Source organism: Bos mutus, chromosome 20, assembly GCF_027580195.1.
Source record: "Bos mutus isolate GX-2022 chromosome 20, NWIPB_WYAK_1.1, whole genome shotgun sequence".
Lineage (NCBI taxonomy): Eukaryota > Metazoa > Chordata > Mammalia > Artiodactyla > Bovidae > Bos > Bos mutus.
In genome coordinates, this window is record NC_091636.1 from 12,113,999 (window position 1) to 12,136,985 (window position 22,987).

At 37.3% G+C, this 22,987-nt stretch overlaps 1 protein-coding gene across 2 annotated transcripts in view; it reads left to right on the plus strand.

The window, feature by feature from the left end:
- Positions 1-22,987, plus strand: part of ITGA1 (integrin subunit alpha 1) — a 181,045-nt gene that overhangs the window by 149,741 nt on the left and 8,317 nt on the right. For both annotated transcript variants that reach the window (XM_005891151.2, XM_070357476.1), the window contains exons 20-28: positions 883-963; positions 1,402-1,478; positions 4,466-4,555; positions 6,413-6,515; positions 8,184-8,297; positions 8,464-8,568; positions 8,731-8,835; positions 14,650-14,742; positions 18,146-18,262. In XM_005891151.2, coding sequence (XP_005891213.1) covers positions 883-963; positions 1,402-1,478; positions 4,466-4,555; positions 6,413-6,515; positions 8,184-8,297; positions 8,464-8,568; positions 8,731-8,835; positions 14,650-14,742; positions 18,146-18,262 — 885 coding nt within the window. The remainder of the gene's footprint in view (positions 1-882; positions 964-1,401; positions 1,479-4,465; positions 4,556-6,412; positions 6,516-8,183; positions 8,298-8,463; positions 8,569-8,730; positions 8,836-14,649; positions 14,743-18,145; positions 18,263-22,987) is intronic.

Consider the following 22,987-nt stretch of genomic DNA (forward strand, 5'->3'; position numbering starts at 1 on the left):
CTAGAAAAACTGTAGCCTTGACTAGGCAGACTTTTGTTGGCAAAGTAATGTCTCTGCTTTTTAATATGCTATCTAGGTTAGTCTTAACTTTCCTTCCAAGGAGTAAGTGTCTTTTAATTTCATGGCTGCAGTCACCATCTGCAGTGATTTTGGAGCCCAAAAAAATAAAGTCTGACACTGTTTCCCCATCTATTTCCCATGAAGTGGTGGGACCGGATGCCATGATCTTTGTTTTCTGAATGTTGAGCTTTAAGCCAACTTTTTTACTCTCCTCTTTCACTTTCATCAAGAGGCTTTTGAGTTCCTCTTCACTTTCTGCCATAAGGGTGGTGTCATCTGCATATCTGAGGTTATTGATATTTCTCCTGGCAATCTTGATTCCAGCTTGTGCTTCTTCCAGCCCAGTGTTTCTCATGATGTACTCTGCATAGAAGTTAAATAAGCAGGGTGACAATATACAGCCTTGATGTACTCCTTTTCCTATTTGGAACCAATCTGTTGTTCCATGTCCAGTTCTAACTGTTGCTTCCTGACCTGCATATAGGTTTCTCAAGAGGCAGGTCAGGTGGTCTGGTATTCCCATCTCTTGAAGAATTTCCCACAGTTTATTGTGATCCACACAGTCAAAGGCTTTGGCATAGTCAATAAAGCAGAAATAGATGTTTTTCTGGAACTCTTGCTTTTTTGATGATCCAGCGGATGTTGGCAATTTGATCTCTGAGACTTTCCCAAAAACTATACTGTGAAATCTAAGCAAGGCAGCTTCTAAGGCACAGCTGGGGAAATCTGAGCTCAAGTATTTCAATATATTCAAGTATTTCAGTCAAGTTCAAGTATTTCACCTTCATACCTGATCTAATTCTGTTTACTTTCTCTTCCTAGGCTATCCAAAAAGACAGTTGTGAATCCAATCATAATATCACATGTAAAGTTGGCTATCCTTTCCTAAGAAAAGGAGAAATGGTAAGCAGATTATAGAAAATACATGTGGCAATTGGATACAAAAAATAATATACTCAAAGCCAAAAATATAAATGTTTCTAATGGATGTGTTTAGATGGTTGCTGGTACTTGAAGTTTCTGTTTTAAAGAGACTTTAGTAATGACCATTTCATAATTACAATGTTTATGATTGTGATCTGGTAGACAGTGGTAATACGAAAAAATAGCAATGGGTGGGATATAATAATGTGATAGTGTTGGATCTGTATGTAACATCTCTGGTGTGTTAAGATGTTTTCACATATATCTTCTCCTTTACTCATGAAATTTGCATTATTAATTAATAAATGAGCAATTTTATTTTAAAAAGAAAAATATTTATATGATTTAATACTTTAATTAATGCAAAAATTTTACTTTAGTTTCTTATCTGTTACTAAAGATATTTTTATTTTACAGGTAACATTCAAAATATTATTTCAGTTTAACACATCTTATCTCATGGAAAATGTGATCATTCATTTAAGTGCAACAAGGTTGGTTCCTGTGTGTACATGAGTGTATGTGGATGCCTGCAAATAATTTCTTTCATATATTTAAAATGTTCTATAGACTGACTTGAACTTCTTACAGCTTTTATGTGATCAGTAGAAGTAGAAGGCAGTGAACCCCTTTACTTCACAAAATCATCCTTATGAATAATTAGCAAAATAGAGAAATTTTCATTTAATAGAAATAATAAACCTAATTGGGTTAAACCACTGGTTCTATGAGTCATAAAACATGTTGTAATGACACATCACTTATATCTGCCAAATTGAATTTAAATCCATTAAAAATTTTATAGGCTTTGCTAATTTAAAAACTTTTATGGACTGCCCATCAAAATCAACTGAATCATTAAAGAGACTTAAAAATTTTATGATACCCTTTTGTAGCTTAATAAATTTTATTCAAATCAGTCAAAGCTTCTGAAAGATGGTATAGACAATACACAAACAAAAAATAGCAAAAGTCTAATAAGGAAATTGAAATAGTACTTACCTTTTTTCTAAGAGTAACTGTACGCTGGACCATAAGCAACTTGAGGTAAACTTTTATCATTTGTTGTTTTATTCCCAGTTTTAAAAAAAATCTAATAATTGAATAATTACAAATAAATGTAAAGTGAGTGAGTGAGAAAATGAATTAAATGGATGAGTTAATTCTGTATACTCAATTCAGTTCAATTTAGCAAATACTTATTTGAACTCTACTATGGACAAAATAGGCCTTCCCTGGTAGTTCAGCTGGTAAAGAATTCACCTGAAATGCAGCAGACCCCGGTTCGATTCCTGGGTCAGGAAGATCCCCTGAAAGAGGGAGAGACTATTTATTCCAGTATTCTTGGGCTTCCCTGGCGGCCCAGATGGTGAAGAATCTGCCTGCAGTGTTGGAGACCTGGATTTGATCCCTTGGTTGGGAAGATTCCCTGGAGGAGGGCATGACAACCCACTCCAGTATTCTTGCCTGGAGAGTCCCATGGACACAGGAGCCTGGTGGGCTACAGTCCATGGGGTCACAAAAAGTCAGACGGGAAAGAGTTGGACAGGACTGAACGACTAAGCACAGCACACACAGCACGTGGACAAGATACTGACTTTGTCCCTTAAATAAGGGCATGAAGCTCCTCATGAAGGGAATACTACAGTAGGGGACTGAGACTAGTATTTAAATTATTATCAGACAGGATAGAACAGGGAAAATTTATTAAAGAACTAGAAGCCATGTGTGGAGACTTAATGGAGGGTGAAATTATATCTACTTGGCAATGAAAACCCAAGAAAGATTTATTAAGGAGGTTATAAGTAAGAAGGACCTTAAAGAATGGGTAGCAATTCAGAGAGGTTGGTGGGTAGTTAGATAGAATGTTTCAAGTAAAAAATGTGCAGCTTGAGCAAGAACACAAAGGGAGACCACTAGATCTATTTGGGGGAATGTTGGGTGATCAATTTTAGTGCAAATATAGGAGAATACACAAAAGAATAATGGCAGATAAGCAGGGAACGTACATCTTACCATGGATGGTGAGTACTGAATTTCGAAATGAGGCATCTTTTCTTAGTTGAACAGGCCATGAAATGTTTTTGAAGGGCGAAGTCATATGTACAGAGCTGTTTCTTTCAAAGGTTAACTGGGCTGCAGTGTGGGATGGGTTAGAGGCAGGGGCCATTTACAGCAAAAGCCCAATCACACATACATCTATAACCCAAGACAGGGAGCTGCCTTCACTGCCTCATCACTCATATCATGCTGCTAATATACTTGGGAATAAGCAGAGCCATTAAAGGGTACCCATTGCCCATTTTGTGAGACAAAATGCTAGGTGCTTGGTCACTTGGTAGAGGGGCATATGTGATAACAATAATAAAAATTAATACTTACTGAGTATTCCCTATGTCCTTGGCACAATGGTAAGCATTTTACACTTGTTGCTCACTTATTATTTATTAAGAATTTAATCATAAAATTCCCATTTTATAGATGAAGAAACTGAGGCCTGAGGCACAGAGAGACTAAACAACTGTCCCAAAGTAGGTCAATGTCCAAGAACAGTCTCAGGCCCTCTGGCCCCAGAGCCAGTGTTGGTACCTGTTATAGCACTTGTCCATGCTTTTTTACTTAATACAGGAGAGTATGAGATATGTGTATGTACATATAAATGTATAAATATCTAGGCATGCATTTAAATAACATATAACTGAAATTATTACTAAAATCAGGGAGGAAAGTAGGTTCTCAACAAATAAGCACCAAGTACAAGGCATGTGCTGTGCTGTGCTTAGTCACTCAGTCATGTCTGACTCTTTGCAACCCCATGGACTGTGGCCCACCAGGCTCCTCTGTCCAAGGGGATTCTCCAGGCTAGAATACTGGAGTGGGTTGCCATGCTCTTCTCCAGGGGATCATCCCAACCCAGGGATTGAACCCAGGTCTCCCTCATTGCAAGAGGATTCTTTACTGTCTGAGCCACTAGGGAAGCCCAAGTACAAGGCCTGGAAAGACTATTAAGTGAGAAGACAAAGGTTTTAGATTTATTCTCAGCTATGTACTCCGGAGCACGTCTTTTCACAAGGGCCTCATCTGTGATGAATAAGAATCACCTGTGTGATTTACATAAAAAAACACAATTTCATGAATCCTACTTTGGGCCTACTAAATCCATATTGTTCTAGGAGAAAAGCCCAGTAATCTGTGTATTTAACCATTGACCCAAGAATACTTATTATTCACACAGAAGTTTGCAAAACCTTGTAGTAAATCAGTGTTATTTTCAACCCTCGCCGCACTTGAGAATCACCTTAGGGTCTTTTAACAATATCCATCTCTGATCTCCCTCTCCACACTGAATTTTTAAATCAATAATTCTATTTTGTGTGTGTGTCTTTATTTAGTTACCAAAATAAACTTCTCATTCAAATGCTTAGAAAAGTCTCTAAATAGCCAACGGTTTAATGATTTGTCTGACTGCTGTGTTTTCCAGTGACAGTGAAGAGCCGCCTGAAACCCTTTTTGATAATGAAGTGAACATTTCTATCCCTGTAAAGTACGAAGTTGGACTACAGTTTTTCAGGTAGGAGAACCCCACACTTCAAGTTGATGCCTTCCGGTAACCCAGTGGATCTCAGCTTGTGGTCCCTGAACATGGGTATCAGAATCACCTGGGAGCTTCTTAAAAAGAGGCAGATTCTCTGACCTTACCCCAGATGTACTGAATAAGAAATTCTGGGGAGGGGGCCCAGAAATCTGCGTTAAACCCTCTGGGTGATTCTCGTGCACTCTAAAAATTGAGAACCAGCATCCTAAATAATCTGAAATGTGAGGTGCTACTAATACCAAATTGCATTAGCAGTTCAGTCTTAAGTCCTAAATGCAAGCTGAAGACCCAGAAACCCTTCATGAAGGGCAGTGTCTGTAGAGGTCCAACATATTTCTTGGCTCTTATTCTCATTGTGTGGGATCTGATTATTCTGCCCATCCTGGACATTCAAGATTAAATCATTGTTTACTGACAAGAGGTATTCATTTCCTTCAGGGGCTTCCCTGGTGGCTCAGTAATAAGGAATCCATCTGTGATGCAGGAGATGCTGGTTAAATCCCTGGGTCATAAAGATTCCCTGGAGGAGGAAATGGCAACCCATTCCAGTACTCTTGCCTGGGAAATCCCATGGACAGAAGAACTTGGTGGGCTGTCGTCCACGGGGTTGCAGAAGAGTCAGACACAACTTATCAACTTGTTGTTGTTGTTGTTGTTGTTCAGTCGCTCAGTCGTATCCGACTCTTTGCGACACCGTGGACTGCAGCACGGCAGGCTTCCCTGTCCTTCACCATCTCTCAGGGTTTACTCAGACTCACGTCCACTGAGTCGGTGATGCCATCCCACCATCTCATCCTCTGTCATCCCCTTCTCCTCCTGCCTTCAATCTTTCCCACCATCATGGTCTTCCAATGAGTCAGCTCTTCACATCAGGTGGCCAAACTTAAAGACTAAACAGCAACAAAATTTATTTCCTCCATTATTCATAAACCATCCTTTTTCATAAGAATTTCTAAGCTATCCAAACACCAGTTATGTTAGTAAACTTGCATGAGCAGGACTCCAGGCTTTTGCTAAATAAATATGAACTGTGTACAAAAAGTACAAAAATCTGTGTCATTTATTCTGACTCTTGTCATGTTATTAATTTATTTTCTATGGCACTTTCGTTTTACTAATAAAAGACCACAAAAATGAAAGGATTGTAGGATACACATGTAGATTTTGCATATATATCTTAACCTTTAATTCTATTCCCTGTTTTCTATATTTTTACTTTCATTTCTCTTGGTACACTGACTTATCCCAAGAATTTTTCACTTATTTAAAATCAAATTTTGGCAAACATGTATTTTTTGTCTTCTCTAAACTGAAGTATTGCTTTTAAATATGTTTATGTTACATTTCCATCTACCAAGTTCATCCAAAGAACATGGAGTTTTATGAAAAAGATTGAAAGTTTTATGAAACTTTTATGAAAAATATTTTAACAGTAAATACATGACTTTAAATTGTGAAAAGGTAACAAATTGTTAAAATCTACTTAAAATTCAGCACTATTAAAAATACTAGGTTTTAGCCTGATTATTCACTAAATGTAGATGATATTAATAAATTCATGAAAACGTTTCATGTATCCATCAAACTTTTACTTTCAAAATTATACATATTTTAGTATTTTAAGCATTGGTAACTATTGAATTAAACTGTAATCTTTCTCACCCTCCTCAAAGATTTAACTTTAGATTTCAGGGTAAAAGAATTTGCGTTTGATTTGAAATCTCTTGAAGTACTTATTGTGGGATTCCTAGTATATAGAAAGAAAAAATGAGGTCAAGTAAAAGTTACACTTTGTTTTATTTTACTTTTTGTCTTCCAATTAATTCTCTTAAGCTCTGCAAGTGAATACCATATTTCAATTGCGGCCAATGAGACTGTCCCTGAAATCATTAATTCTACTGAGGACCTTGGAAACGAAATTGATATCTTCTACTTGGTAAGAAATTACTTCTAAATTAGTGTTGTGAAAGAGGTATTTGTAAGTTTAGAAGTTAAAGTATTAACAGACACATACAAATATGTTGGTTCAACAGTTAATCTCTATATTCCAGCATATTTTCCTTTATAATTTCTTTAAATTAAATTTATATAATTTATTTAAATTAAAATAAATCTATAATTTAAGATAGTTTTATTTAATTTTTTATTTGGGGCCTCCCTGGTGGCTCAGATGGTAAAGAATCTGCCTGCAATGCAGGGGACCCGGGTTCGATCCATGGGTAGGGAAGATCCCCTGGAGAAGGGAATGGCACCCCACTCCAATATTCTTGCCTGGAGAATCCCATGACGGAGGAGCCTGGTGGGCTACAGTCCATGGGATCTTAATTTTGTCTGGGCTGGGTCTTCATGGCTGCACCGGCTTTCCTCTAGTTGTGGAGAGGGGGGCTGCTCTCCAGTCGCAGTGCAGGGCCTTCTCATTGCCCTGGGTTCTCTCTTGCTGTGGAGCACGTGGGCCCAGCAGTTGCGATTCTCGGGCTCTAGAGCAGGGCTTCTGTATGGCACACAGGCTTAGTTCCTCCACCGCATGTGGGATTTTCCAAGACCAGGGATCAAACCTGTATCTCCTGCATTGGCAGGCAGATTCTTTACCAGTGAGTCACCAGGGAAGCCGTAACATAATTTCATTTAAATTGATGATAATTATACTTTCAAGCAACTTAAAAGACCCAGAGCTCTAATTCCCTCAGAAGACACAAATTAGTTAGAATGACTTCCTAGGAGAAAATAAGGAACCAAGTAGACTCTACCTATAACCACATAGACTTTATTTCCATTTTTTAGTATAACTCAAAAAACACTTTTAAAAAAATAACATGACTATTTCAAAAATTGTCTTGATAATTTCCTTTACTGAACAAATAAATTGGTAACTCATCCTGCTTCTTGCTACATTTTATGTGTTATACCATAACTTACGGTGTTCCTACTAATGTCTCCATAAATAATGTTTTATGTTACAACCTTTATTTTTATTTTTGAACCCTTCATAACAAGCTTTTCCTAACCATTATAGTAAATAATTATGGAGTTGAGCCAGGCTGTCATTTTAGATCATGCCTACTTACAGATACAGACTCAAGTTATTGTTACTCAAGTAAAAAGCATCCAACTCAAATGACGGGTTTAAGTCTGTATTCAAAAGAATGAAATAACACAGCATTGTTAGAAGATGGTCTCAGTGTCTTTGGGAATTGGCTATGATGAAAAAGGAAATTCTCTTACAAAGCGGAAATAAATGTATACTATCAAGAATATTTTATTGTTTTTATTTGTGCCCTTTGCTGAAATGCCTCAGAAAGTTAGTATAACTGCCTGTCACTCTACTACTGGAATAAGGTTTTGAAATGTAGGCTACCAGTTTTTTCTAGGCCCATTTACTTTTCCTAGATTAGAGAATTCAGCAAACAAGGAAGAAAGGAAAGAAGAAAGGAAGGAAGGAAGGCCAATTCTCTGTCCAGTGCCATAAAATCCTCTACATTCATTTTGGGATTCAAAATATTATACAACTTAATTAATCAATTAAGAAGCAAAATCTTATGTAAGACAGAAAACTTGCTGTTGAAAGAAGAAAAGGTTACGTTTCTTTTTCTCTTTTTCCCTGTAGATTAGAAAAAGTGGGCATTTTCCAATGCCAGAACTTAAACTGACAATTTCATTTCCCAATGTGACGTCGGATGGTTTTCCTGTACTGTACCCAAGTGGATGGTCATCTTCCGAGGTAATCGTGTGTGCCTCAGAGTTATGCTTCTTTTCTACTGCACACTTACCAAGAGGGATCATTCATGTTTGGCAATGTCTATCATTCACAGATCCTTCACATTATTTTTCAAGTCATTTTTCCCTCTGATATCTCATCTGATAAAAGACATGTTTTTATTTCATAGAACGTCAACTGCATACCCAGTAACCTTCAGGATCCTTTTGGTATCAACACTGGGAAGAAAATGATGATATCCAAATCTGAAGATATCAAACGAGGCACCATTCTGGTAAATTCAAATTAGCAAGACAAGCGCTCATTTTACCTCATGCTTTCTAAGTGAATAAATTCAATATCAACCTAAAAATAACTATGATGTAGACTATTTGTAATATACTATCTTTCATCGAATGGCATGAATACTAATTTATACCTCTGGGCATTTAAACAGGACTGCAGTGCGTGTAAATTTGCCACCATCACGTGTAACCTGATTCCGTCTGACATGAGCCAAGTGAATGTTTCACTTATCTTATGGAAACCAACTTTTATAAAAGTAAGTGATTGTATAGTTCTCTGCAATAATTGAATAATATGAACAAATATTCATCACTTAATAAAACAAAGCAGAGTGCTTCTTTAGAAAGAACATAAGACTGGAAGCCTAAACAAATGTGATCCAAGCCTTAGCTCTACTAAATCAACTCTTTGGATGTCATTTTCCTTGTCTGTTGGGCTTCCCTTGTGGCTCAGCTGGTAAAGAATCTGCCTGCAATGCGGGAGACCTGGGTTCAATCCCTGGATTGGGAAGATTCCCTGGAGAAGGGAAAGGCTACCCACTCCAGTATTCTGGCCTGGAGAAGTCCATGGATGGTATAGTCCATGGGGTCGCAAATAAGTCAGACACAACTGAGCAACTTTCACTCACTCACTTCCTTGTCTGTTAGTAACTAAGTTACTTCCAAGGTCCCCTTTCATATATATGCCTTTTTTTTTTTTTTTGCTATTTATTTTTTTTTAATTTTGTTTTATTTTTAAACTTTACAATATTGTATCGGTTTTGCCAAATATCAAAATCAAATATCTGCCACAGGTATACATGTGTTCCCCATCCTGAACCCTCCTCCCTCCTCCCTCCCCATACCATCCCTCTGGGTCATCCCAGTGCACCAGCCCCAAGCATCCAGTATTGTGCATCAAACCTGGACTGTCGACTCGTTTCATATATGATATTATATGTATTTCAATGCCATTCTCCCATATCATCCCACCCTCTCCCTCTCCCACAGAATCCAAAAGACTGTTCTATACATCAGTGTCTCTTTTGCTGTCTCGTATACAAGATTATTGTTACCATCTTTCTAAATTCCATATATATGTGTTAGTATACTGTATTGGTCTTCTTTCTGGCTTATTTCACTCTGTATAATAGGCTCCAGTTTCATCTACCTCATTAGTACTGGTTCAAATGTATTCTTATTAATGGCTGAGTAATACTCCATTGTGTATATGTACCACAGCTTTCTTATCCATTTATCTGCTGATGGACATCTAGGTTGCTTCCATGTCCTGGCTATTATAAACAGTGCTGCGATGAACATTGGGGTACACGTGTCTCTTTCAATTCTGGTTTCCTCAGTGTGTATGCCCAGCAGTGGGATTGCTGGATCATAAGGCAGTTCTATTTCCAGTTTTTTAAGGAATCTCCACACTGTTCTCCATAGTGGCTGTACTAGTTTGCATTCCCACCAACAGTGTAAGAGGGTTCCCTTTTCTCCACACCCTGTCCAGCATTTATTGCTTATAGACTTTTGGATTGCAGCCATTCTGACTGGTGTGAAATGGTACCTCACAGTGGTTTTGATTTGCATTTCTCTGATAATGAGTGATGTTGAGCATCTTTTCATGTGTTTGTTAGCCATCTGTATGTCTTCTTTGGAGAAATGTCTGTTTAGTTCTTTGGCCCATTTTTTGATTGGGTCATTTATTTTTCTCAAATTGAACTGTAGGAGTTGCTTGTATATTTTTGAGATTAGTTGTTTGTTGGTTGCTTCATTTGCTATTATTTTCTCTCATTCTGAAGGCTGTCTTTTCACCTTGCTTATAGTCTCCTTTGTTGTGCAGAAGCTTTTAAGTTTAATTAGGTCCCATTTGTTTATTTTTGCTTTTATTTCCAATATTCTGGGAGGTGGGTCATAGAGGATCCTGCTGTGATGTATGTCGGAGAGTGTTTTGCCTATGTTCTCCTCTAGGAGTTTTATAGTTTCTGGCCTTACGTTTAGATCTTTAATCCATTTTGAGTTTATTTTTGTGTATGGTATTAGAAAGTGCTCTAGTCCCAGCACCACTTGTTAAAGAGATTTTTTTTAATCCATTGTATATTCTTGCCTCCTTTGTCAAAGATAAGGTGTCCATATGTGCGTGGATTTATCTCTGGGCTTTCTATTTTGTTCCATTGATCTATATTTCTGTCTTTGTGCCAATACCATACTGTCTTGATGACTGTGGCTTTGTAGTAGAGCCTGAAGTCAGGTAGGTTGATTCCTCCAGTTCCATTCTTCTTTCTCAAGATAGCTTTGGCTATTTGAGGTTTTTTGGATTTCCATACAAATTGTTAAATTATTTGTTCTAGCTCTGTGAAGAATACCATTGGTAGCTTGATAGGGATTGCACTGAATCTATAGATTGCTTTGGGTAGTATACTCATTTTCACTATATTGATTCTTCCAATCCATGAACATGGTATATTTCTCCATCTATTAGTGTCCTCTTTGATTTCTTTCACCAGTGTTTTATAGTTTTCTATATATAGATCTTTAGTTTCTTTAGGTAGATATATTCTTAAGTATTTTATTCTTTCCGTTGCAATGGTGAATGGAATTGTTTCCTTAATTTCTCTTTCTGTTTTCTCATTATTAGTGTATAGGAATGCAAGGGGTTTCTGTGTGTTGATTTTATATCCTGCAACTTTACTATAATCATTGATTAGTTCTAGTAATTTTCTGGTGGAGTCTTTAGGGTTTTCTATGTAGAGGATCATGTCATCTGCAAATAGTGAGAGTTTTACTTCTTCTTTTCCAATTTGGATTCCTTTTATTTCTTTTTCTGCTCTGATTGCTGTGGCCAAAACTTCCAAAACTATGTTGAATAGTAATGGTGAAAGTGGGCACCCTTGTCTTGTCCCTGACTTTAGAGGAAATGCTTTCAATTTTTCACCATTGAGGATAATGTTTGCTGTGGGTTTGTCATATATAGCTTTTATTATGTTGAGGTATGTTCCTTCTATTCCTGCTTTCTGGAGAGTTTTTATCATAAATGGATGTTGAATTTTGTCAAAGGCTTTCTCTACATCTATTGAGATAATCATATGGTTTTTATTTTTCATTTTATTAATGTGGTGTATTACATTGATTGATTTGCGGATATTGAAGAATCCTTGCATCCCTGGGATAAAACCCACTTGGTCATGGTGTATGATCTTTTTAATGTGTTGTTGAATTCTGATTGCTAGAATTTTGTTAAGGATTTTTGCATCCATGTTCATGAGTGATATTGGCCTGTAGTTTTTTTGGTTTTTTTGTGTGTGTGTGTGGGATCTTTGTCAGGTTTTGGTATTAGGGTCATGGTGGCCTCATAGAATGAGTTTGGAAGTTTACCTTCCTCTGCAATTTTCTGGAAGAGTTTGAGTAGGATAGGTGTTAGCTCTTCTCTAAATTTTTGGTAGAATTCAGCTGTGAAGCCATCTGGACCTGGGCTTTTGTTTGCTGGAAGATTTTTGATTACAGTTTCAATTTCCGTGCTTGTGATGGGTCTGTTAAGATTTTCTGTTTCTTCCTGGTCCAGTTTTGGGAAGTTGTACTTTTCTAAGAATTTGTCCATTTCTTCCAAGTTGTCCATTTTATTGGCATATAATTGTTGATAGTAGTCTCTTATGATCCTTTGTATTTCTGTGTTGTCTGTTGTGATCTCTCCATTTTCATTTCTAATTTTATTGATTTGATTTTTCTCCCTTTGTTTCTTGATGAATCTGGCTAATGGTTTGTCAATTTTATTTATCCTTTCAAAGAACCAGCTTTTGGTTTTGTTGATTTTTTGCTATGGTCTCTTTTGTTTCTTTTGCATTTATTTCTGCCCTAAATTTTTAAGATTTCTTTCCTTCTACTAACGCTGGGGTTCTTCATCTCTTCCTTTTCTAGTTGCTTTAGGTGTAGAGTTAGGTTATTTATTTGACTTTTTTCTTGTTTCTTGAGGTGTGCCTGTATTGCTATGAACTTTCCCCTTAGGACTACTTTTACAGTGTCCCACAGGTTTTGGGTTGTTGTGTTTTCATTTTCATTCATTTCTATGCAAATTTTGATTTCTTTTTTGATTTCTTCTGTGATTTGTTGGTTATTCAGCAGCGTGTTGTTCAGCCTCCATATGTTGGAAATTTTAATAGTTTTTCTCCTGTAATTGAGATCTAATCTTACTGCATTGTGGTCAGAAAAGATGCTTGGAATGATTTCAATTTTTTTGAATTTACCAAGGCTAGATTTATGGCCCAGGATGTGATCTATCCTGGAGAAGGTTCCATGTACACTTGAGAAAAAGGTGAAATTCATTGTTTGGGGATGAAATGTCCTATAGATATCAATTAGGTCTAACTGGTCTATTGTATCATTTAAAGTTTGTGTTTCCTTGTTAATTTTCTGTTTAGTTGATCTATCCATAGGTGTGAGTAGGGTATTAAAGTCTCCCACTATTATTGTGTTATTGCTAATGTCTCCTTTCATACTTGTTAGCATTTGTCTTACATACTGCGGTGCTCCCGTGTTGGGTGCATATATATTTATAATTGTTATATCTTCTTCTTGGATTGATCCTTTGATCATTATGTAGTGACCGTCTGTCTCTTTTCACAGCCTTTGTTTTAAAGTCTATTTTATCTGATATGAGTATTGCGACTCCTGCTTTCTTTTGGTCCCTATTTGCATGGAAAATCTTTTTCCAGCCCTTTACTTTCAGTCTGTATGTGTCCCCTGTTTTGAGGTGGGTCTCTTGTAGACAGCATATATAGGGGTCTTGTTTTTGTATCCATTCAGCCAGTCTTTGTCTTTTGGTTGGGGCATTCAACCCATTTACGTTTAAGGTAATTATTGAGAAGTATGATCCCATTGCCATTTACTTTATTGTTTTGGGTTCGAATTTATACACCATTTTTGTGTTTCCTGTCTAGAGAATATCCTTTAGTATTTGTTGGAGAGCTGGTTTGGTGGTGCTGAATTCTCTCAGCTTTTGCTTGTCTGTAAAGCTTTTGATTTGTTTTAATGAATTTGTGGGGGAGAAAGTGTTCTCCCCATCCTACTCCTCCGCCATCTTAACTCCTCCCCTATATATGCTTTTTTTAAGTTTCTCTTATTCTTTCCTTTGCACTTTCCTTAACACCTTAGAATTCAGTTAAGAAAGAATTGGGGAAGGCGAAGGTGGGATGATTTGAGAGAATAGCATTGAAACATGTATATTACCATATGTGAAATAGATCACCAGTCTAAGTTTGATGCGTGAAACAGGGCACTCAAAGCCAGTGCACTGGGGCAGCCCTGAAGGATGGGATGGGGAGGGAGGAGGGAGGGGGGTTCAGGATGGGAGACACATGTATACCCATGGCTGATTCATGTCAATGTATGGCAAAAACCACTACAATATTGTAATTAGCCTCCAAATAAAATAAATAATTTTTTTTAAAAAAGAAACAAAGAGTCATAGAGAGACAATCCTTGACAGCATTAACAAAGATTAGAGCTAATGTATATTATAAATTTACTGCATTATGCTATCTATCTATTTTGGAGGACATTTTGACACTTAATAAAGTCAAATCCATCTGACAATTGGCTACTGTAAAACTTAATCCATTGTATTTTACATTATTTGTTTCTCTGTTAAAAGTATTTTGTTAATTATATGAAATTTCTATTTTTTAGATTTGATTATATTAAGTTGCTATTTTTAATAAATCATTATTGAATATTGGTAATTTCAATTTAATTCTAAACACATTTCTACATAAACCTCATTACCAGAGAGTAGCTATGCCATACCTAACTACATGAAAAGAGGGCAGGGTTTGGAGTTCATTTTGCAAAGGAAAAATTTTAATAGAAACTGTGTTATTCAGAAAAATTCTTCATTCTGTAATAAGGATCTAAGTGAGAATCTGAGTGCAGAGAGGAAGGGTGGATACACAGCCATCACTTCCTACCACGAATGCCATCTGGATGTTACATGCTTCAATCTCAGAAAAATTGTAGTTTGAAAAACTGCTCTAAAACACGGCTAGCTCTCATTGTGACTAGCTCCTTATATTGAAAACAAATTGTTTGCTTTGCAGGCACATTTTTCCAGCTTAAATCTTACTGTAAGGGCAGAACTTCAGAGTGAAAATGCAACACTAGTTCTAAGTGCTGGCAATCAAAAAAGAGAGGTAAGTGTGACTCCACGTTTTGAAAACATTATACATTTCACTCCATTTGTGACGTAACGTTCTATATTTGCTGATAGTCCCTAAAGCACTGACTAGAAGCGACTCAGCAGCAGCAGCAGCACTGTTGTCAATGAGTGGCAGACACTTTCTGCTTCAAATTACACTTGATTAGCTTCAAGTGTGATTTCAGTCTCCTTTTTTGTGAGAAACTGGGAAAAACCATGATATTTACAATTAACATGCCATGTTTGACTTTATTACTTATAACCATCACAGGAAATTGATGTTTTTATTCTTACGTTGATAACATATGATGCATCTGTCATTTTCATCCTTAAAAACTAACATTACAAAATGCAGTTGACATCTGAAGAGCAGACTTGAAAAACAATTTCTTTCCAGAAAATGCCTTTACACTGAATAGGAATACTTGTAAATTTATTTTTAAATTTTCTTCATTTAGCCATTGGGAAATAACAAACAAAAAATGAAGTAATATTCCCTGACACAAATTCATGCTGGAGTTCTTCTTAAAAATAAAATGGTTTGTTTTTTTCTCTTTTGTCCTATTGTAAAATAAGGTCAAAACACCTGTTAAACACGTGGGCAGTTGAGCATAATTTCCCTATTTATCATGAGAGTTTAAATTTTTCATATGGACATCATGAGTCATAAAATTATATTTGAAACTACCAAAAATTGAGAAGTTTTCATTTTTTATTTCAAATTAGTGTGTGTTAGTCACTCAGTCATGTTTGACTCTTTCTGACACCTTGGAATGTAGCCCACCAGGCTCCTCTGTCCATGGAATTCTCCAGGCAAGAATACTGGAGTGGGTTGCCATTTCCTTCTTCATCAAATTAGTATCTATTTAAAATAATTACAATGTCAGTGACTTCTGATAAGTACTTACCTTTAAAGAATATATGCATCATTTATCTATATATAATGTTTACTTTATAAACAGCACTTTGCTTGATATATTAAAAGTTGTTCCACATGTAGAGAAACTAAAATTTTACCAGTAAGCACCAAAGAAAAAGTATATATTATATTGGAAAGGATTTGGAAAGAGTATGTTTGATTACTAAATACATTTTGTTTAAATTTTATAATTAGCTTTATTTTCCCTAAATGTTACTTAAATTTTCCCACAGAGCCATTTTGGCTATATTTTATTCTAAAGAAAAATTACACTTAAACGGTTAAAATTACTAAAAATTATCATTTCATAGTTGTATGATCTTGGAGAAGTCACTGATTGCATCCAGACTTCCATTTCTGTGCCTCTGAGTTCAGGGAATTATTTTAGATGTGCTTAAAGTCTGTCTTCAAAGGTCTGATTCCATGTATGTCTATATTCTTGCCAGCTCTGTCTTCTAGATGCATGAGCAGTGACCTACTCAGAGTCAAGTGAGGGATCTGGATCAGTTTCCACTCTATGCAAATATCTTCCCTGTTAGTTTTCTTTTTTACCTCTAATCTTCCCCTCAAGGTTAAGGAATGGAGATGTTCCCCATTAAAGGGAGATACAGAACCTTGAGGTATTATTGGTCATTGATAGCTACCCTAAGGAGAAGGCAATGGCAACCCACTCCAGTACTATTGCCTGGAAAATCCCATGGACGGAGGAGCCTGCTAGGCAGCAGTCCATGAGGTCCCTAAGAGTCGGACACAACTGAGCGACTTCACTTTCACTTTTCACTTTCATGCATTGGAGAAGGAAATGGCAACTCACTCCAGTGTTCTTGCCTGGAGAATCCCAGGGACAGGGGAGCCTGGTGGGCTGCCGTCTATGGGGTCGCACAGAGTTGGACACGACTGAAGCGACTTAGCAGCAGCAGCAGCTACCCTAAATTAGTTGTTTTTTTTTTTTTCCCCCTCAGAAACATAAGGGATAGGACACAGAGCAGACAAGCTTTATTGAGGGTTAGGTGCCACACTGAGAGAGCTTGATTAGCTGGAACACTAAAAACTGTCTCCTTGAAGTTTACTTCAGTTAAGATATACAGATGACACCACCTTTATGGCAGAAAGTGAAGAAGATTTAAAGAGCCTCTTGATGAAAGTGAAAGAGGAGAGTGAAAAAGTTGGCTTAAAGCTCAACATTCAGAAAATGAAGATCATGGCATCCAGTCCCATCACTTCATGGCAAATAGATGGGGAAACAGTGGAAACGGTGGCTGACTTTATTTTGGGGAGCTCCAAAATCACTGCAGATGGTGATTGCAGCCGTGAAATTAAAAGACGCTTACTCCTTGGAAGGAAAGTTATGATCAACCTAGACAGCATATTAAAAAGCAGAGATATTACTTTGTCAACAAAGGTCTGTCTAGTCAAGGCTATGGTTTTTCCAGTGGTCATGTATGGATGTGAGATTTGGACTATAAAGAAAGCTGAGTGCTGAAGAATTGATGCTTTTGAATTGTGGTGTTGGAGAAGACTCTTGAGAGTCCCTTGGACTGCAAGGAGATCCAATCAGTCCATCCTAAAGGAGACCAGTCCTGAGTGTTCATTGGAAGGACTGATGTTGAAGCTGAAACTCCAATACTTTGGCCACCTCATGCGAAGAGCTGACTCATTTGAAAAGACCCTGATGCTGGGAAAAATTGAGGGCAGGAGGAGAAGGGGACGACAGAGGATAAGATGGTTGGATGGCATCACCGACTCAATGGACATGGGCTTGGGTGGACTCCAGGAGTTGGTGATGGACAGGGAGGCCTGGCGTGCTGTGGTTCATGGGGTCACAAAGAGTCAGACACAACTGAGCGACTGAACTGAACTGAAGATCTAATTTATAGACGCTAAGAGAATGTCAACTGGAATAGACAGTGTGGTATAATAAAAAAGGCATTGAGGAAATGCATGCACAAATTTGTTCATCTGTACCCTTGAGATTTGTGCATCTTACTGTATGAAAATTATATCTCAATTTGTTAGCAAAAAATAAAGCATATTAGAATTAGAATTAAAGTTAGAATTAGAAGACTCCTTCAGGTTTATATGTCAACAACCTGTGACAACCTTCCAGTCTAAACTTAGGCTATTATGATAATGCACTGAAGGCTATGAATAAACCTTTAAAACATACAATACTACTCATTTTCCCTGAGTGAAATTCACCTCTGTCCTTGAGAATTTTGATCATATGTAGTTTACTCGTTATGTATGAATTTCTGGAGGATAATATTGCAAAATTGTTTTGGTAATAATGAATATGACATGATTAGAGATTTAGAATAGATGAAGGGCCTTTTAAAATGTGAACTCATTATTTTCTCTGTATGTAGTAATGAGATTGAGTACACTCTTTGGTAGAAAATTATAGCCTGCAAGAACTCAGTGTACTAGAAGTTCTAAGGGGTGTTTATCAATGTTAACCATCTTGTTTAATCATTTTCAGCTTGCTATCCAAATATCCAAAGATGGGCTACCAGGCAGAGTGCCACTGTGGGTTATCCTGCTGAGTGCTTTTGCTGGATTATTGCTATTAATGTTGCTCATATTAGCACTGTGGAAGGTAAGAATCAGAGTTCCTTAGACTTTTCTACTTCAGTTGTCAACAGCATATTGGTGAAACAAATTATGATTTATCCATGCTTTGGAATATAGTATTGTGTAGCCATTAAAAACACTGAAATGATAACCAAGACAAAATTTAAAAGAAAAATATATATCTCAAATGCTGTACACAACTTGAAACCACTTTTGTACAAGAAAGAAATAGACATATCCCAAAATTACGGAAGATCTCTCTAGAGATTGGGATTATAGGGGACTTTCATTTGTCTATAACATTGGAAATTATAAATTAAGTGTGCATTATTTTTATAAGCAGAGAAGAATGAAAACTCCCTTTTATAGAAAAAAGAAAAGAATGCATTCCTATGTCAGTTTAAGAACATAGAAGCAACAGAATTATGGTTAAGATAAAGCCCTATCCTAATCACATATCTTTATGTATCTTAAAAATTAAATGCTCTTTAATATATAAAAATACCACATTTTATGCAATAGTTGCATGCCTGAGTGAGAAATGAGATATTTGTTCAATTAGTTGATGACACAGAAATCTTATACTTTTACACACTCCTGTTTCAAATCCTCCTGTAAAACTAACCTATTTTTTGTCTAGTCAATCTATATTTACATATCAACAGATGTTTATTTCCATATCAGTAGATGTTTTGCTTAAATTAAGATATGCAAAATCTTTCAATCTTTGTATCTTTTTCAAATTAAGCAGAAATGAAATGATAGCTTTTAGGATAAATTTAATAGAGAATAAAATCTCATAGAAAAGTTGAATTTAATGTTTTTCTAATGAAATATCAAACTGGCATTTATTCTAGCATTTATCACCCTATATTTTATTGTTTTGTTCAAAAGTAAAATTATCAATATGTTAAAAATAGAGATTGTGGCTACATATTCATTTTTGTGATAGCTGAGCAACAGAATTATCTTTTAATCAAATAGTTTAAATAGCAAATTTCTCTCCCATCAAATTACCACCTGCTACTACCCATTCTGACTTACCATAACTATCTTCCTCTTTTCGGGAGGTTATTCTCAGAGAAGATGAACACAGCTGTGTTAAAGATGTATGTCAGGAGCATTTAGTTTAGTAAATAGAATCCATAGCTTTTCTCCAGCAAAGTCTCCAGGACAGAATTCTCCACCATCTCAGACCTGCAGCTCTTCCTCCTGCTTTGCAGGGTATCCATGCTCTGTCTGTAATACCTGGCTTTGCCACACTGTGGTACCCAAGGCCTAGCTTAGCAGTGTCAAGGGTGTGCTTGGAACGTAGAAAATGGTTTCTTTGTTTGTAAGCACCTGTAATAGGACATTTTACTGTTGATTTCTTTCAGTATGGTCTTCTAAGCACAGCACTTGCTCATACAGTTTTAGGACACTGCTGCCAAGGGAAGAGGGAAGCCAGAGCTGATATCTGAGTAGTCTCTCTAGCTGCATACCTCTCCTTAAAGCTAACAAATAATTTTCAGCCCTGTTTCTTGGTCATCAGTCTGAAAAAAGCTGGAGAAGGAAATGGCAACCCACTCTAGTATTCTTGCCTGGAGAACTCCATGGACAGAGGAGCCTGGTGGGCTATAGTCCAGGGAGTCACAAAGGGTTGGACACAACTGAGCGACTAACACTGAAAAAAGCATAAGTGTAAAAGCAAACACCTTCTTCCATCCAGGATATGACTTGATGATATGTTCTGATGGCTTCTTAGATCTTCTTTTTAAGCCCAAAGGTTTCGCAACCTTTGGACAGTCCTGACCTGTAGGTTCAGTTAACTCAGTCACATCAGTGGGAATGCCAGTAATCAGAATGGTATTTCCACAGTAGAGGGGAGGCAAACTAGCACTTATTGAGTGTTTACTGTGTACCAGGAACCGTTTTCAGCTTTTCCACTTTAGATATTAACATCAACCCTATGAGAAAGACACTATTATGGACCTCATTTTGTAAGCAAAGAAGCTGAGGCATAGAAAAAAATATGTTTCCCAAAGTCACATGGGTTGTCAGTTTCAGAGTAGAGAATCATCTGGGCCATTTCACTTTTGTGTCAGCGCTATTAACCCCCTCACTCTATGGTCTCCCTTGCTTCTAGTTACTCTGTTTTCTTTACAGTCTTTTCAACTAAGTCTTTTAACTATATTTTATACTTGGGGACACTGAAGCAAATGGAAGTTAACCCCTCTAAGAGTTCTCATCTAGTAAGGGACTGGGTTGAAGCAATGCCTTTATCCAGTATAGTCCTCTGCTGCACTCTATGGGGCAAGCTCTTCGCTCTGGAGCTCCAGGCGTTGGTTTTGCTCAAGAAGGTCATGAACTCCCTGAAATATATAAAAATATTTGGTATTGGAGTGATAGTCCCTGGTTGGGTTCAACCTTTCAGCAGCTCTGTTATACTGGAAAGATTACTTGCCCTCCTCTTGCCTGAACCTCCCTGAAGCATTTGGTCTGCAGCAAGCTCAGAAAAGCTACCCTCATCCCCACACACCTTTTTAGACTAATTTTAGACTAGTGGAGCAGAACTCAGGACTAGTCTTTCTTCATTCTTCTTCCAAACCCCAACTGTGTGGGAGTTCATCAAAACTCTCAGTTTGAGATTTTGTGCAGGAAGCAGGTGAAAGATTCCTCCTGGAACTAGAATTCGATTTCAAAAGGCACAGTCTCTGTAACTTTATCTTCATAGCATGCATCGAAGAGATTAAGACTTGACAAAATCTTAGTAGGTGCTTACTATACTTAACCTTGATGGGCGAAGGCTTTAGAGGACACAGGTTTAAATAGATTGGAAAGTATGTCCTGAAATCTGGTAACACCTGCTAAGGGAGAAGCTCAGTCATCATAACCAAAAGGATAGAATGAGATGATCCACATAGGAACCCTGAGAAATCAGATTGCTCCTGTCTTAACCTGATCTTACACTGATGTCTAAAGAGCCACCCTTAATGATTTATTTACTAATCCTATAGCTTTGTTCCCTCATCCAATATGCATATTATGAGGGGAGTGTGAGTGGGGGATAGTACTGCTATCTAGTAGCCTTTCATATGTTAATATAAATGTTTTGATGATGGACAGGGAAGCCTGGTGTGCTGCAGTCCATTGGGTTGCGAAGAGTTGGACAGGACTGAGCGACTGAACTGATAAATGTTTTCATTCAACACTTATTCCATATTACAACCGTTGAGCACGTATTTCTGCCAGGGACTGTTTAATCAGACTTTTGCCACAGGGTTTTTAATTAGCGGGGAATACAAATAAGATCATTAAGTAAAAACAAAAAGAAAAAGAAAGTGAAAACTATAAAGTAAGTTTGGGTACTAGAAACAAACTTAACTTGTTACAAATGTTAACTAGAATTGGCCCTGTCCAATTTGAAGCTATGAACATGTATTTTCCTAGTTTTCACTCTAATTACCCAACTTGCACTGAAAACCCAATGTTAATAGAATCAGTTGGGTGGAAAACTTTTGTTAACAGGAGTCAAGTTTTAAAACTAAGCTTTTAATGTATGAAAGCAAAGGAAGGTTGAAAAGAAGAAAAAAAAAAAAAAAAACTTGAGAGGGAAGAAGAAAAGATCAGGAACTGGGCAGGGCAGGAAAGAGAAAAGTCATGATTCACCACCTGCTTTTGTGAGAGCTTTGTCTGATTTATTTTCGACTCAGGACATGCAGGTACAAGTTCAAAGGCTTAATGGTTTGTGAATCCAGGATGCGTAGATTTGGCTCAGAGAAAAAGGCCTGATACATGTAGGAGAATTTGTATTCTAGGGAAGACACATATATTGTTTCTTCATGTTCATTTGTTCTATCGTCACCTCTTTTGTGATGTCCAGTTCAGTTCAGTTCAGTTGCTCAGTCGTGTCCGACTCTTTGCGACCCCATGAATCGCAGCACGCCAGGCCTCCCTGTCCATCACCAACTCCCAGAGTTCACCCAGACTCACGTTCATCGAGTCAGTGATGCCATCCAGCCATCTCATCCTCTGTCGTCCCCTTCTCCTCCTGCCCCCAATCCCTCCCAGCATCAGAGTCTTTTCCAATGAGTCAACTCTTCGCATGAAGTGGCCAAAGTACTGGAGTTTCAGCTTTAGCATCATTCCTTCCAAAGAAATCCCAGGGCTGATCTCCTTCAGAATGGACTGGTTGGATCTCCTTGCAGTCCAAGGGACTCGTGATGTCTACCACCAACTAAATTCTGGAGTGGAGGAAGACATAAAGCCCTGAGTAAAACTTCTCTAATTTAAAATTGCATACTTTTCACCATTTATGCCCTTAGAAGTCTCAATTGTTTTATAATAATTAAGAAAAAATAGGATTCCCTTGCATAATTTACCACAACTTTATGATTAAAAGGGACCTTCCCTGGTAGCTCAGTCGATAAAGAATCTGCCTGCTGTACAGGAGACCCAGGTTTGATCCCTGGGTCAGGAAGATACCCTGGAGAAGAAAATGGCAACCCATTCCAGTATCCTTGCCTGGAAAATCCCCTGGACAGAGGAGCCTGGCAGGCTGCAGTCCATGGAGTCGCAGAGAGTCCGGCACGATTGAGCAACTAACACTTTCACTTTCTTTCATGATTAAAATGACATGAAGGTGCCACATAAAGAATTAACTCACGGTCTTTGCTTGAACTATTAAAATCCACTCTCAAATTTTTTAAAAGAATACAGATTTAAAAGAATATTTCTCTAGGACCTTTTAAAAAAAATTTTTTTAATACCC